At 40.7% G+C, this 17,245-nt stretch overlaps 1 protein-coding gene across 1 annotated transcript in view; it reads right to left on the minus strand.

Moving 5' to 3' along the window:
* Positions 1-16,233, minus strand: part of trpm3 (transient receptor potential cation channel, subfamily M, member 3) — a 142,478-nt gene extending 126,245 nt beyond the window's left edge. Inside the window, exons 1-2 of the mRNA XM_046035827.1 lie at positions 16,131-16,233; positions 13,316-14,662 (exon numbers count right to left, since the gene is read on the minus strand). Coding sequence (XP_045891783.1) covers positions 13,316-13,519 — 204 coding nt within the window. The 5' untranslated portion in view covers positions 13,520-14,662; positions 16,131-16,233. The remainder of the gene's footprint in view (positions 1-13,315; positions 14,663-16,130) is intronic.
* Between the last annotated feature and the right edge of the window lie 1,012 nt (positions 16,234-17,245).

Consider the following 17,245-nt stretch of genomic DNA (forward strand, 5'->3'; position numbering starts at 1 on the left):
TAAGGACAATAGCACACTTAAGTCACTGTGATATAAAAAAAGAGCTTCTCAATTTCATTCATTAGCCCCTCACAGTGCTCTCTTACAGTTCACTTCAACAAATGATCCAAAAGCCTTGCAGAGAGAAAGGATTATAGAGCTGTCATAATACCTCTCCCTCTCTTAAATCACATAGAGAGAAAATGAATGGATCTGCAGGCTGGTAAGATGAAACAGAAAGAAAAGAAAGAAGAGGCGATAAATAAAACCTAGAATTTTGATGAGACCTGATCATATACAGACACCCATGCATGTGTTGTTGTGTGCATGGTGTTGTCAAGACTACAATAAAAATGATGAGCACTTGGTGGTGTATAATGTGGTATTTCAGCACCTTTTATTTTATTTTATTATTTATTTATATTTAAATCAGACAAAGAGACACAGCAGACAAACTCACTAATAGTTCAATGGAACTCAGGGGGCTGCAGCCCAGAGAGTAAACTAAAGTCAAACTGCAGTGATGGTGATGAGTGTTATTAAGGTCAGAATAGGCCTTCCATCAGGCACTCCATGTTTCCACACACATAATCACACCGCATACACAGATACTGTCTCTCAGGTCAACTGTGGCCATTACCTCAGCAAGGTGAGTTGAGGAATCATTGCCACAGCAACAAAAGTTTGCCATGCGACCTTATCAAACCCCGACTCTCTTTATTTCCTTTCCCCTCCCTTTTCCTTTTCATGGCCAGTGTTCATTTTGCCCTTTCTATTCCCCTGCCTGCAAAGTTCACCATCCACATCACCTGGCAGAATGGTATCTCAGTAAAAGATCTCCTTAGTTAGGCTTCAGAAAACGGGTTTGTTTGTGTGTGTGAGAGAGAAATGTAGAGAGAAAGATAGATAAAATGTACCACTTTTATCCGTAACACCCTTTGACGTCTCAAAATTACCATGCCTACTCAACCCCCTCACACTTAAAGCTCCATCTGTGTCACACACTCGTTCTCCTTCTCTGCCTCAACTACATACACAATCACCTTCTAGTAAGTACTTTCATCCTCCCTAAAGATTCTTTGTCTCCTCAGCACGTTCTCCCACTATCTAACACCTCCCACCGCGTTCACTGCTTAAGCAAACTCTACATGATACTTCGGGCTGTTTCCAAGGTACTGTTGCTACGGATGTCAGTCAACACCCTCCACACAAATACACACACCATCACTGCCATCAAATAACCAGCTTATTTGAACTACCGGTCTGCCACTGAAACGAGTGTTAAGCAGATTAAAATGTTGAGGACTTAGCTGTGTTGGCATGTCAGCAGCCCAGCCTCAGGTTCATTATGACTCAGCCCCACTGAAAGTGAAATGAAAGTCTACGGTGTGGCATAGCAGTGCAAGAAACTAACTATTACTACTACAACTAAACTCTCAAATGAAAGAAAAAGAACCTTTTGGCATTCAGGCGTCTTGTTTTGCTGCTAGTATACTTGTTTATTTGGTGCTGTGGTTACAGGGCAGTGTGGGGGTTGATGTGTTCATACATCTGTCTCTGTCCGTCTGCCACCCACTACCCTTGGCTCCCTTCCCTTCCCTTTGCTACTGAATTTCTCTTTAATTAGCTTGATGTGTATTACGATGGGCTAATGACTTACAAATAGGCCGTAAGTGCTGTCCACCCACGCTGTTGACTGTGTATAACTATGAAGGATGTCTCTATAAATATAATGTGTATGAATGTGTTTATAAACATAACTGCAAAACATAGTTGTTAATTAGTATAGTTATAGTGGGCAGATACTGGGGATATCATTAGGGATGCCCTAATCAAGATTCTTTGGCCCTGATCCCGATCCGAGTCCTTTAATAGCCTACTGAGTATCAGCAGATAGTAAGGCCGATCTGATACAATATATACGAGCAGAATATATGCAATGTCGATTACATCATTATCTAACTGAACGAGCTAGTTCCTAGTTCAAACTATTAAGTTTATCATCTTAAAATGTTGAGATGATATCAATAATAGTTTAACTGGGATGTTCTGACTCCGCTCATAATTGAACAGCAGTGTTACAGAGAGCAGGTCCTTTCCTCACAAAAAATTTGGTGCAGCACAGACACACAAATCTGACAACAGCAAAGTTGAAATTTGACCTGTTATCACGTTTCCCACTGAATTAATGTTAATTAGGGACAGTTGACATCATGTGCCGTCAGCACTAGGGCTGAAACAATTCATTGAGAAGCTCGAGTAACTTGTTTACTAAAGAACAGATGCAAATTCATTGCAACTTTGTAGAGTGAGTTTGGGATGAACAGCCTCAATTGCAACTGTCAGTTAGTTTGATGTAAAATTACAATTGCAGTCAACAGTGAGACGAAATTCAGAGACCAAACAAGATTCAAGTTTGTTTCCAGTTGCAGGAGTTGTCAGTGAAGCAGCTAGCACAAGTAGTGTGAGCAGAACTAGATCCCGGTATTGTTAACCCATTCTTCTTCCCATAGTCTCATATAGACGCTAAAGGGTACCTTCTGAGGCACCAGGCTTTCAACTAACTCCAATGTAAACCCATCCACTGCAATGTTAGAGGCTCAGAGCAACTGCTCAGCCATCCATTAACTCTTTGTCTGTGACAAAGTAGCTCACAGACAATTTTTCCTTAGCTGGTTTCTATAGCGCATGCTGTTCACAGACTAACATTTAAAGATGACTTGAATGCTGTCAGATACATGGCTACTTTCGGGGGCCATCTACAGGAATTGCACCTGTTCTTTAGAGTGTGCAAATAGATCAGGCACACAGATATCCAACGCCACCACATCCATCACTTGAAAGTTAAGGTGCATTTTTATCATTATTTAATTCATACTTACCAGTCTTTCTACTCTTTGGTAAGAAGTGAAAGATGCAAGATGGTTATCTCACAATCTAACCATACAAAATCATGGCCCTCAAGTCATGCTGGCTGCTCCAGCAAAGGAGGTGAGCACAAGAAATGCACAGCGGCCAAAGGCCTATACACTTTCTGTGCAACATACCGCTTTGTGGCTGCCCTCTACCTTCAAGCAGATGTGTTGCCGCGCATATCAATGCTGTCAAAGATGTTTTAGAGAGCAGATGTGAACTTTCCCCACATAAAGCAGCAGGTAGATTACGAAGACTCGCATTTGATAAGGAATAACACTCCCAGATATTTGCATTATGTGATCTCTAATATAGTTTTCTTTTTCCACTTTTAGGTCACACTTGCTACTCTAAGGAGAATTCTGGAGGCAGGTGAGACCCCACAACCCTGATTATTTCTTGCTCGCCTTCACCAAGACCTGGATGACCCAGAAGCTCTTGAGGCCTTCATCATTTCCAGTGAGGAGGAGAGGAGCTCGAGGGGACACGGAAACCAGGAGCGCACCGGGGCTCCAAGAGCTGTGGGACAGATTCTTCAGAAATGTTACAATTCTTTCTTCCTACCGAAAAATGTAAAATAGCAATCCTGAGCGCAGGTTCCAGCACATTGAAGTGTTCAGCCCTCAGTGTCCAGGGTTCAAAGGTGGTTACCTCAGACGAAATGACCAACATTTCAATGTTGAACACTGACAAAGTAATTTATTTCAGGAGAGGAAGCCACAGGTCTGCTATAGTTGACCTCTCACAAGCAGTACAACCTGAAATACTATGAACTGAAATGATTTCTGTCCCGTCTGTCTTGACGGTAACAATTAATTGTTCATCTGTAAATGTTTAAATTACACTGTATGCCCTGCCTTTGCAAATCATGCAGCTGCTGGCCAGTGAAAACAGTGAATTGTTAGAAATGTACCCAAACCTATGCCTTCTATCAGCAGTAGTAGTATAGTTAATTTAAAGCCAAGGAGCACCTGGCTGCATGTCTGCGAATATCAATAAATGGACCAGCATCAGAGGCATTCCCAAATGCACAGAAAACTAGAAAGATTAAGCGCTCTGACAGTGCCATCTTTGTACACACCTTTTTGTAGGCCCTTTCCACCGGCCACCACCACAAGTATATTTTAGGCCTGTGGGAAACGCTCAGTGCTCTCTTAATTCATAGTCTTTCACAGTACGAACCAGAACCCTGTGCCTGAATAGCAGCACAAATGTGTTAAATTAAGAACTGATAAGTTGGTGTTAGATTACATTTACAACAGTATCTAAAAAAAAGAGTAAAAAATACTACGGACAATGGCTAAGCTGCAAAATGTACTTGTAAGGCATCGAATCACAAATACAGTTTGCATCAGGTATAATTTTCACCCCAACACATAAAAAGCAGAGCTATGGGGAGAGACTTAATCTCACCTTGAGAGTCATTCAACTGCATTCAGGCAGCCTTCAGGGTCTTTTTTTCATCCTCATATCATACTGACTACAAAGGCAGCACTAGCACTACAAAGGCAGCGCTGTGCATCCACTGGCTATATTCATATCAGCACCCGCCACATATAAATATCAGAACACTTCTGTAGCCACTAACATGAAGAACAGCACGGCTAAGCCTCTCTGAGCGGCTACCTCAGCTAGAACACAGGTACCACACAGAAGCTCTTACAAAGGGCTAGTGACTGTTAAAGCAAAAAGATAATTTTGGACCCTGATAATGCTGCTGGGAAAGTTACAAAGCTGGGACAAAACAACTCTTCTGTCTCACTTCTGGAGCAGGTGAGACACCGACTATATCGTGCATGAAACTAGATAAAAGAGAAGATGCAACCGAAGCTTTAGCGCTGTTTACACTTGGTTTGGAAGTGAAAAGAAATAGAGTAGGTTGGGAAAGCAAGTAAGATGTTCTGCCTCTGTTGTTTGAGAGACAGGGGGAGTCATCAGGGTTTTTCCTGCATAGAGAATTTCAAGGCAGCCACCTCCGTCAAATTTGGTCCCACCCCTAAACTCTGACGGGTGTCTTCAAGGTAAACGCTATTTTCTAGCAAGCGCTGCACTTTGTGTCATTTCGGTCACTGCGATTGACTTGCGAAACAATTTTATTGTTTCCAGTGACAAATTATGAATTTATATATGACTTTGCTGTTGTAAACTTTACTGTTGCTGCTCTAGAAACATCATTTAGTTATATTTAAAATATTCAATTCTGATCCGGTTCTGAATTTTTTCTTTTTTTAAATACTATATTATTTGAAAAAGTAATTATTTAGTATTGAAAAAGAACCGATAAGAGTATCAATTAACAACCAAACTAACGAGTATCGACAAGTGAAGTAGAGCTAAATATCGACAAGTGAAGTAGAAGTGAAGAGAAAATGGCAGCAGGTAAAAACAAAGTTTGTGATAATTTATCACTCACAGTTAACGAGTTCATCTCTAGGGAGAAGGAGCAAATAATTTGTATATGGGCAAGTAAAGCCCGACCGGACAAGTGAAAAAAAACACATTAATATTGAACCCTGCTAATGTTTTAACATAAGAGCTACAGCCTCACTTGTTGCTCACAGTACGCCCTGGTTACTGGCTAATTTACTCAAACCTAACTGTTAGCTGTATCTATCAATTCAGATGGCAGCAAACTGTACTGATGCAAATGGCTTAGTCTGAACACACAAGAACAAAAACATAATATTACCAACTAACTGCATGCACCACCAGGAATAATGTGAGGCAGAGAGGAAACTAATTGGTACAAAAACCAGTATTCACTCCTGACAGCTACAGCCCTATCTTTAAACTCCTGTTTATAATTGTTGTTTATTTTTTATTATTTTATTTCATATCAAAAGAAAAAAAGCACAAGGGCAAGACAGTGTTTCACTCAACTCTGTTCGAGAATCACTCCACAATCATGCTGGTCCGCAAAAAACCCTGCATACAAACGATCGGAAGACAAGGCAGCCACAGAGGAGCTACACTTCATGCTGTAACAACTCAACCGTCGAAGGACAGCAAGAAACTGGATGACTTTAGCTGTCAATTAAATCACCAACTTTTTGACTGACAGGAACGAGGTGGGGGAAACCTTAACAATGTGTGCTCTTCCCACTATTCTCCCTGTCTATCAGTGACTGTATCCGAGGACCCCTCTGTCAAGATGACAAACTGATGACTGTCTGCATCCGAGACTATACAGTTGTATAATAGCTGTATATTGGTTAATATTTCTGTTTGCAAGTGCATGTAACTACTGACAACTGGAGTTATATTAGTTGTTTGAGTAAGCATACTAATAAACTTGATACTTATATTGAAGATATATCACTGCCATGATCAAATGGCTTAAATTTGAGCTAAGCTGTGGGAGAGCTAGTTTTCAGGCACCCAACAGGGTTCTGAACCCATTAATAGTGTTTTTCAGAATTAAAATGTGTTGAAAAGTTGTCACTTGGCTGATCATGCTACAAATCAGCCCAAGAACAAACGCCAAATTTCCTACTATAACTCACAGAAAACACTTTTAAATGTGCAAGTCACTGATCTTAATTCTAAAAGCATTCCTTTTAAAAACAGCACAAATCACTGACTGAACCATGCACCGTTTCCATAGGAACCGACAAATCTCTTTCCAACGTCTGCTTCATGAAGTAATATCACACTTGGGTTCATTGTAATGAGAGTCCAACACAAGCATTCACACATTTTCAGTTTTGTTTCCCCTGGGTACAGGAGATCCAAAAAGAACAAATTGAATTTTCAATAACAAAATCAAGCAGTCGGCCTTTTTCATGCAATGAATCAGTGAAAAAAAAAATCAGTTGTACTTATTGCACTTATTACATACGTATTACTAGGTAACTTTCTGAAGTTGTGGATCTCGGAACATCATTTCATTTCGGCGCCCATATTGTAGGTTGGAGCAAACAGTCATGCGCTTATAGTCATGCACACTGTACACACTGCATTGCGTTGGCTACAGTAACTTTTATGTATGCTGTGGGTGAAACTGACCTTTCTGCTTTTGTATACCAAAATCATCCTACAACAGAGATTGATTAAAGCACTGAAGCCTTGTGCTTATTGTACTTATAAGATATGACAGTAAGCCTACTTGCCACTTTGAACAATGTTTTTATTTCTTTTTTTATTTGCTCCAAAGTTAGTCTCACACCACCACAGTTGCAGCTGAAAGAATAAGGCAAAAATTGTCAAACACACCATAAGAACACATCTAAGCAACACATGAATTGAATGGAACACAAAAACGTAATTGTAGTCACATCTACTCATTCCTTAATGATGGGGAATTGATATTATAAGCCAATTAACATACCTATTCACACAGTCTGCGATTTTTTGCCAACTGTATTTCCTGCATTTGCTGGAACTACGTTGCTTTTAGCCTGGATATTGTTAAACTTCTTTTAATGTGTGTCTAATATTATAGTTTCTCTTCAGTTGTAAAAAACTGCCACACTGCTGGTAGTGGACCTCTTAGGGATTGGTCTGCTACAAACACAGCCCCTTTTATGGTACCCATCTCCCGAGCATCAGTGATATCCGTGAGGTGAGGTGTCTATGCAGAGTCTAAAGGATACTAAAGAACAGTACCCACCCAGCCACAGCCTGTTCACCCTGCTGCCTTCTGGGAAGAGATATAGAAGTTTCTGCTGCCACACCACCAGACTGCAGAGCAGCTTTTTTCCCCAAGCCATCAGACTCTTAAGCTCAATCCATCCTCAGCACTTCTCCATTGATTATAGTTTATTTCCGTTGACCATTTTTATAATTGCTTCTATTTTAATGTATATTGTCTGCTATGTAGTAGAAGCAAGTTACAAACTCAATTTCACTCTATAACCTGTTATATCGTGACAAAATAAATCTACCTACCTAACTACCTTATGTGAACACGCTCAGCTGGATTGAGAAACCCTGTGTTTACTTACAGAGCTGATAACAGTGTCGTGTGACCGATTAGCCTGAACGCGACTGTTAGTGTTAGTGAAGCCAGATAACGATAAGATATCGTGGGTATGTTGAACTTGCTTCGTAATACAGGCCTCAGGATTAGAATTTCCTGAGGTTGCCACACCGGTGACTTCAGGGAAAGCAGGAAGATTTTCCAGTTCCATGTCTCCGTCATCTCCGACTCCAGTAGTGGCCATGGTGTCTCGAAAAGTGCAGCTACAGGCTACCGGTAAGCTATGCCGTGCTGACTTTGAAGTGTCCCAACTATGTCAGCAATAAGTGATTTTTTTGGCTACTCAATGGCACTGGAAACAAGTTGTTAACACAACACTGACGTATGATCACACAAGACCAATATTCACTCTCCTTTTAAATCCTTTTTTGGTCTCTAGCAACTCCAAAGGGAAATATCTGGCTCTTAAGCTGCTTAACGTTCCACTACGTTCACCAGCTATTTGCTCAGCCAGTTTGTAGAGATCTTTTCACTGGAAACAGCTGCCTGCTGCGGATGAAAATGAAGCTATGAGAGCGTTGAGACTGAAACAAAACAGTAGAGTTGCAAGCCAGATAGCTCAACTGAAACTTAGTATAAAGCTCCATAAACCTGTTGGGAGCTGCAGATTTGGCTATGTCTCTATCTCTGTACGTTCATCACTACGAGAGACCCCTTTCACATGGTCTCATAGTTTTCACATTGTGAATATAAAAATACAGATTATAGCCGCTTCAACAGCTATATGTCCCACAACATGTAACACACAGCTGCTGAACAATGTAAAATAGAGCTGTGTGCAATAAATATGTGAGCACTTCAGCACTTTACTTGTGATCCCGGTGCAATAGGGCAACGTGCAATAAACATACTAGCACTTTAGCACATGCACTTTACACAAACTTCAGTGCAATGGAGCAATGTGCAACAACCACACTAGCACTTTAGCACTTGCACTTTAATCCATGGAACTGTGTTGTCAACAATGTCCTTTTACTTCTGTGTTTATATTTTCTTCTTGTGAAGTACAACATGTCGATGCTTCTCAGGTTCTTGTTCATGTGTTTTTTGATGTGTGATGTCTTTTGTGATGTTTTTTATGAAGCAACTCTGCACTGTGCCCAAGCAGAATTTCCCCTTGGGGACAATAAAGTTAACCTAACCTAACATGTTGTGGGACATAACTGCTGCGAAGATGACATTTTTTTTCATGTTAAGTAGATACTGACACCAAGATTGCAACTTGTTCTCTTGTGATACTGGAGCACAACCATTAACTCCCTTTACTAGTATTTTTAGCTTGGTAACTTCTCTATGACAGTTCAGCATTTTGCCAGCTGTTTCGCATGAGTTGCGGTGTTTTCCAGTGTGACTCACGCAGTTGTACAGGTGTACGTTTTTTTTAACTTGACAAATCTCAATAAACACAGAGAGAGCACCAATGGACCTAACGAGAGTAAAAAAAGACCACTGAGGAAAGGGAACAAATTGGCAATGGGAGTTTCTGAGGTCATGTTCTGAAGTCAGGGGTGATCACAGTGGGCAAAATGTCTGTTTTCAAGACTACTGTGGTCCTACTGTGACAAATAAATGAGCCTCATTTCAGCCAAAAGCATCAGGGTGATGATGTGAGCTGCAAGGCTTTGACACTACCATATCTCAAACTGCCATACTCTATGAGGGAGAATCATCATGACATATTGGTTCATATATTTAAATACACACACAGCCAAGCACACAAACAGACACCACATACGCAATTCAAACTTTAACATTTTTTTGTCTTGCTGTAAAAAAGGGACAGGGGATTTCTCTAGCTGTGCTGAGCAGAAGGCCTCCGTGATCCACAGATGGCTTGATGAACTGCAGGGCATTCACAAGGCAATAATGAAAAAAGCATGTCACAAACTGAGACACACACTTTATCACACACTCTCACAGACTCTCACACACAGCCCAGCAAGTGGAAACAGTAGGTGTGTAAATACTATTCTGACCAAGAGTCAGATATATGGCTGCACTTATTCTAAACCACAGATCCGAACCAGTTTTGGTGTAAAGTTCCTCAAGTCAGCGTAGCTGAATATTAGGTAACAACTTTGTCTGTAGCAAGTCTTAGTTCCTAATTCAAAATCCACATCCAACAGAGGATAAAACATCAGACTCCAATGTATACAATGTACCAGTCAGGCTAAAGTTCAAAGTTTGGAAGAACAAGGGAAATCTCAACAAAATAGTTGTAGTGTGCAAAACATGTCCAGACAAGTATTACATGTACTGGTGGCACCACCAAACATGACAATCACTTTAGAAGGTGGCAATAGGACACCAACATTAACGTTACCAGCAGCTTCATGGGCCGTACTCCTCGGGTTTAAGGAAGAATTGGACCAATAACTAATAGTACTTCATTTGAAATGTCATTACATGAATGATACTGACCCGAGAACTAAAGTATACAAAGAATACCAATCAGCAGTATTTCAGTGAGTAAGGCTTTTGTGGAGACTGTTCAACGTTATACTGATCATTGACGTTTGTCATTGAGGACAGTTCAACATGTATAGCAGGAAAAGCCCAAGTGTAATAAATTATTCTTTGTTTCGGTGTCCCAGTTTCTGGGCTCTGTTATTATGCACAAGCTCACTTAAATACTGAGAATTTGTGTATCTGAGCCATAATTAATGTTATTAGTTACAATCATACCTATCAATTTAATCTGCCATTAATGGTCTCCTATCGCTGTGACAGCAGACATAATCTTTGAGCATTTATACCCATGGTCTATTCACACAGGCATATAGACTATAATGACTACAGGCGCTTTCACACAGCGAACTGCGCTGTATAAAAAGGTACAGGCCCGGAAAGGGGGTCAGATTTGATCTGCCTCTGAGCCGGGAACTTTGGAAGCAACAGGGACAGAACAGTGTTGCAATGCTGCAATATTTTGTTCAGTATGAATGAGCGAATGCAGCATATTGGCGGACATTTTTCCTGGTTATTGAGGGATCTCTGTGTGAAAGCAGCTTATGACTGACATTTCCCTGACTCTTCTACTGGCTCTGTTGCACCTGTAGCACAGAATAAATGGCCCACCCACAATGAGAATGAGCAGATGTCTAATCAGCCAAGACTGAAAACATCTGTGGGTGTTTTTTTTAAGACCCTGCCAGTCAAAGCCCAAAAACTTCAATTCATTTTCAAAAATATGAGAATTCAACAAATATAACAAAAGGTGCTTCTGAAATAAATTTGCTACCCTAGTTTTAAATCCAGTTTTTAATTCTCTTAAAGCTCTTCTCTCTCACTCTTCCTATCTTTCTTGGCCTGTAATTCTCCTCGTCTTCGTCTCAGTCAGCATATGATCATTGAGTAAAGGATTCTCAAAGCTGTGGAGTAATTCTCAATCTCTCTCTCATTTTCTCTTCAATTTGCATACCTGGCCATTACAAATGGCAGATGACAAGTGTCTAATGAATTGAGACTAGCAGTGGTGTTTTTCTAGTATCACTGTGGTTCATATCCGAGCAACACTAATCCCAGTGGACCAAGCTTAGCTTCTCTTTGTGTACACACACACACACACACACACACACACACACACACACACACTTAAATGCAGGTAGAGACCAAGACAGAATCACACACACCTGTTCTATACTGATTCAGTTCTTTCAAATTCACCTTTACATTACATAGTGTACAAAACTATCTGACAGCCAGTTAAAAAAACATTTACTCTGAAATTTATATATAAAGAATATGTGTGCAATACAAAATAGCACTACCTACTAGGACACAACTGAAAAAACAGAAATGGATCTCATATCTCCAGCCATGCATATCTCTGTCTCCCACACATCTCCCAGCTCAGATATTGATGCCAAATATCCCCCCACAGATTTGCCAAGTGTGATAGTCCATGAGCATCAGCTAGCAGCCAGCTTTAGTAAGTCTGACCTTGATCCATAAACATCAGTGAAGTTCTGCATTTCAAAAATAGAGTGGCCGAGAACCCAAATCAACATCACAGAGAAGTTTCATCACTGCCACAACAACAATGGAGAAATCTTTCCCACGAACGTGACAGATGCAGTCAAAAAAAGCCCATCAATTTTGAAGAACTACAAGCACCACAGCTCCTTCAGGAGTCAAGCAAAAAGTTGGGAATGGAGTGAAACAAAAAAAGAGAAGAGTAACAGATAGCAAGACAAGAGTAGGGAATGTATGTGCAACCAGTTTCCTCAAATAGTCAGTCACAGTTCTCTCAATAACTCCCAGTGGATTTTGACGGCAAATCTTTAAAGGTAATTGAAATACTACCAGATGTCTTCGGGTGTATCATTCATAAGTTTTGTAAGTGCAGTGTTTCTCTTCCAATCGTTAAGTTGTCCTCAAACTACTACTATACTACAATACTACTACCAATGTGATGTTGCACTATGAATAATAGCTTCACTGGAGAAATTAGCCAAAGTCATTGAAAGCCTCACAGCTGTCAGTTGTTCTGTTGATATTCAACTTAATAGCAGCAGCAGGTCATGTTTATTTAACTACAGTAATCCTCCAGAATAATTCTTGCCAGTCACCTGATCCCACTGAAACCAGCTGGCCCAAGCTAACAAACATGCCCTCTTTTATTTAGACAAGTGCATGTTTTATAAGTTCTGTGACAGCAGAATTTATAGCTGATAACCACATGTCTATAAAGATGGTAAAATATCTAAGCTATTCATGCTGTTCATCTTGCATTGCATTACAAAGCCATAAAACCTACAGTTGCCTTTGAAAACTTGCAAATTACACACATTCACCCTTCTCACCTCCGGTTCATACACCGAGTATGTTATTTCATAAGTTGAATCACTTACAGACTATGCACTCATTATGTACAGGGAGCACAGACACCAAAATAACCAATGGTCTTTGGTAGATAATGTTGGTGCTCCAGTAGGTTACTAGCATTGATTACCTTGCATCATCTCAAAAGTTAGAAAAGGAGAACGTGTAGAAACCTAAATGGTAATCTAATATGTTTATGTAGCAAAGTTCACACTATGGAGTATAATTATAAAATAAACCCAAATATAAACATGATTTTCTGTTCAGGCAATAGTACCTGGTTTCCAAGGTAACAGCTGATGGAAGACTGTTAAAAACAACTGCACAGTGTCTTACTTTGGGTAATACTAAACACCTTTTATTGCTCAAGATACTCAAGCAAACAAGTTAGCAAAAGGCACCACAGAGTGAAATATCTACCCATTCCTAAACTGGTAAATTAACCTTCCAAATGTCTCTACCCCATTTACCTCCTAATCCCTCAAGGTTGCTTAACTCCCTCCCATTGAGGTGCTATTTCGACAGCAGCCTTTCCTGTCCCATTTCCCTCCCAGCACCCAGGTCATTGATTTATCTTTGGGGGGAACGTGAAGGGGCCTGTGTATCCTCGAAACATCTTACCGGTGGCTGCTGAGAGTTGAGCGCCCCCCTCTTGGTGGAACCCCCTCTGGAGCTGAGCCTCTTCCATGACTCTGAGAAACGCCCCCTCGTAGTGGGACGCCCTGGCCCAGACGTCCCGGACGCAACAGATGAATCATCCCGTGTGGAGAACGGCCGATCCCTGCGCAACTCCCTCCGCTCGGCCCACTTCTTCTTGGAAGCCATTGGTGTTTAAAAAAAATGTGGTCAAAGAGATGTGGGAAGCAGGGCAGCCACACTGAGATCGAGTAGGCTGTTCTTTAATCAAACTAGTGCCACAGGTGGCATCTTCACTTCATTCTCAACTCTGCTGCCTACTGAACTAGTCTGAGTCTTTGTGTGTCTCCTTTTTCTTTAAGTCTTCCTTTTCACTTCAAAAGGTTGTGAAAGAGAATCTTTCAACTCCTCTTTCCTCTGTTTCTTTTACTTTTCCACCTCTTCTGATCTCTTGATCAAAAGGAGTGGGAAAACAGATCTTCACCTGCTCGGCAGAACTCCTGGGTTCGTCTTTTCGTCAGTGTAGCCTTCCTCTGGGGAGGGATGAGAGTCAGAGAGGAGAGGTGCAGAAGGAGAAGGTGCTGTTTGCACCCTGTTGCATGTGCTGTCACTGTGGCTCGGCCGCTGATTCTGTTTTCCCTCCTCACAGAGAGAGAGAGAGAGAGAGAGAGAGAGAAACAGGGAAACAACGCAAGGGAAGAGGGAGGGCGGGAGAGAGGAGGAGGAGGTTGGAGGGTACGATATTGAGATCCGGGTGAAAGGGGCTTTAAAACAGAGATGAAACAACAACAAGGAGCTCACAGAGTGGGCAGAAAAAGAACAGGAAAAAAGAGCAAATGACAGTGAGACAGGTGCAGCGAGGAAAAAAGAAGAAGGTTACCAGACAAGGAAAACGAAGAGACAAGGAAGAGTCTCTGGAGGTTCCCGTTGAGCATAGTGCAGAGCTGCTTTAAGCTGCCTGAGAGGCACAGAGACAGACACCCTGTTCAGTAAGTCACTCTCTCACTGTGTGAACACTGTGCTTTGAATACCCACAGCTACTAAACCTCCATCTCCTCCCTCTCCTCTTGCTCCCCGAACCTTCATTCACAATCTCACTCTCTCCCTGTGCAGGGCACACGTCTCCCCCTCATCTTCTTATTCCTGTTCTTCCTCTTTGATGTACACGGTTCACAGTTCATGAGTAAAGCCGCCTGAGCGATACCAAATAACACTGGCAGTCGAGCTCTTCTCTACTTTTTCAATACCCTGCCGCTCCAATGGTCATCTTCTTCTGTCACTGTCACAACTCTCTGTCGCAAAGTCTTCAGCAGTGCTAAAAGGCATGCCATGCTGTGGAGTTGACAGAAGGTGAGAAATTGAGCGATTTCTTCAGGTGCACACATGGTTGTTACTCTATGAGAATCTAAAATGCCTCCAACTCTATTTTGGTCAATAGAAGATGAGAAAAATATTCTGGGGCAAGAAAACAAGATGAGAGAGAGAGAGAGAGAGAGAGAGAGAGCAAGGTAACGGGATGGAGACAGGGAGAAAAAGTAAGGAGAGGTGACAGTGTCTGAACACCAGGGACATTGTTGTCATCGCTCCCAGCAACCACTCACCACCTGGGTGTAGCTCCAGTGTGTATTTACGCGCATGTGTGTGTGTGTGTGTAAGAGAGAGAGAAAGACAGAGAGAATAGATTGTATCTCTGAGCAAGTGAAGAGACAGAGAAAGTGAAAAAGAAAGACAGATACTCCCTGAAGGGTGAGAACGATTGGGCCAGAGTGACAGTGGGAGTAAAAACACATAATCACAACTTTTGATCAAACACGGAACAACACCATGGGGACTTCAAAGTTAACCCTCACCACTGCATTGAATCACTGACACAATAATTAACCTTTTGCCAATTGTAGTTTGTTTCATCAGAAAAGATGAAGGGAAACACAAAGTGTTGCACAAAGCTTAAAATGGAAAATGTTCTCAAATATTAGTATCTGTGAGCTTTGAACTGTTCAGACAAAGGCATTTGAAGACAGAAAAGAAATGGCATTGTTCTCTATTTTCCGACATTTTATAGACAAAACAATGCGTTAACTAAGCAAAAATTCAGCTGGTGAATCAATAAGTAATGACAATATTTGTCACTTGCAGCCCAAGTGATAAATTGTTATCTGTAGAACATATGTATATTCAGACAGCGGTCTATACTGTCTATAGGTTTGCAATATAATTTGGTGCATACAAATACAAATATTTATCATTTTTATTTGTAACAATATAGTTCAGCTTATCTTACAATAAAGAGCAAAAGCAAAACATTGTTTTAAATAAGTAAACAAACAATGTAAATACTCAACATTAAATTTTAGCATTAAAATTACATTTTCAGTTTAACTGATAAAATTAAAAGAAAAGTAACTTTCTCTACACAATGCAACAAGTGCTCTACTCGCAATTAACCCACAGAACCATTTAGCCACTTAATAACTTCTAAAATTGTGTTTAAAACCATTTGTATCTTTACATGTAATGATAGGTATGTGTTTTGTGGGCCTGTAACACCTCATGTGGATGAATGCTTCACTAATTTGCAGGACATTTTGGAGGAATGGGTTCATTATTGCGTGACTTTCAGAGACAGGCGATGTCAATAATATCTTCATTAATCCTAACGTTACGTTTTTAGCATAGCTAAGCTAGCTAGTTAGCATGCTAATGGTCACCTATGGAAAAACTTCACAGCTAAGCGACCAACATCGCTTAAAATGTCTACATTGTGTGTAAGTACGTCACTTTTGTTGTTACTTTATCTAACCTGACAGTATATGTGATTGTGCGGACCAAACCAGTCACCATGTGTAGCTCAGTCTCCACCCAGCAGGAGCTCAGTAACGTTACCTGCTTTCTGACATGTTGTCTGTTTTACACTACCACTAGGAGTCACCAGTGAGCCTAAACTGACTTTTGGTCACATTGGGTTAACATTAATACAACAGTCACTCTTATTTCAGCTCTGGTCTGGTCTCCACCAACTCCTGAGACAAGCCAGCTGCTAGATGGTCGGCTTTCCTCAGGAGCTAGTGGTTATGTCTGCTGATAGGATACAGATGGTTTATAGCAGCCCCTTAGCTTAATTAAAATGTTAAACTCAGGTAATATTTTGTTTAAGGAAAGAATCTTGGTTAATGTCCAGGTGTGCTGGCCATTTTGTTTTTCATTAATGGAAAAATAAATTCAGGGTAGGCTTGTAATTCCGACTATATAAAATAAAATATTTGTTGTGGGTGATATGGACACTCACATACACACACACGATTGCATATAGTTTTTCCAACTTTTCAAAAGTCTGGGCAAAATTAGTTTGACAGTGAGACTAAAGCAATGATAGAAATTACATTACATTTACTCATTTGGCAGACTCTTTTATCCAAAGCGACTTATATTTGATGAACAACTTACAAGCGTGAATAAAGCATTCAGACTGTGAGAGATCTCAAGTTACTATAAACACTAGTAAGAGCTAATAGTGCGCAATAGTGCAATCAATCCAAGAGAACTGTAAGGAGACTATAAGAAGAGCAAATGAAGTGCATGTTAGAGGTTAGGGGTAAGAGAAAGTGTTCTCGGAAGAGATGAGTTTTCAAGAGCTTCTTGAAGTTTAAGAGGGACGCCCCTGCTCTGATGGCATGTGGTAGCTCCTTCTACCATCGTGATGTCACAGATGAGAGCAGAGTGGGACTGAGATTGCTTTGTGTGTAGGTTAACTCATACAAAAAAAGGTTATCACATAACATAATTTCTCTCTCAACTCAAATTTACAGTTTATTACATACCAATTACAAATGAAAAATGGGGAAACAGGGCAAAAAACTTGAGAAAACCTGTGATAGACAGTGAGAAAACATTAACTCTGAAAAGTAGAAGGGGAAA

The sequence above is a fragment of the Micropterus dolomieu genome, linkage group LG21, assembly GCF_021292245.1.
Source record: "Micropterus dolomieu isolate WLL.071019.BEF.003 ecotype Adirondacks linkage group LG21, ASM2129224v1, whole genome shotgun sequence".
Lineage (NCBI taxonomy): Eukaryota > Metazoa > Chordata > Actinopteri > Centrarchiformes > Centrarchidae > Micropterus > Micropterus dolomieu.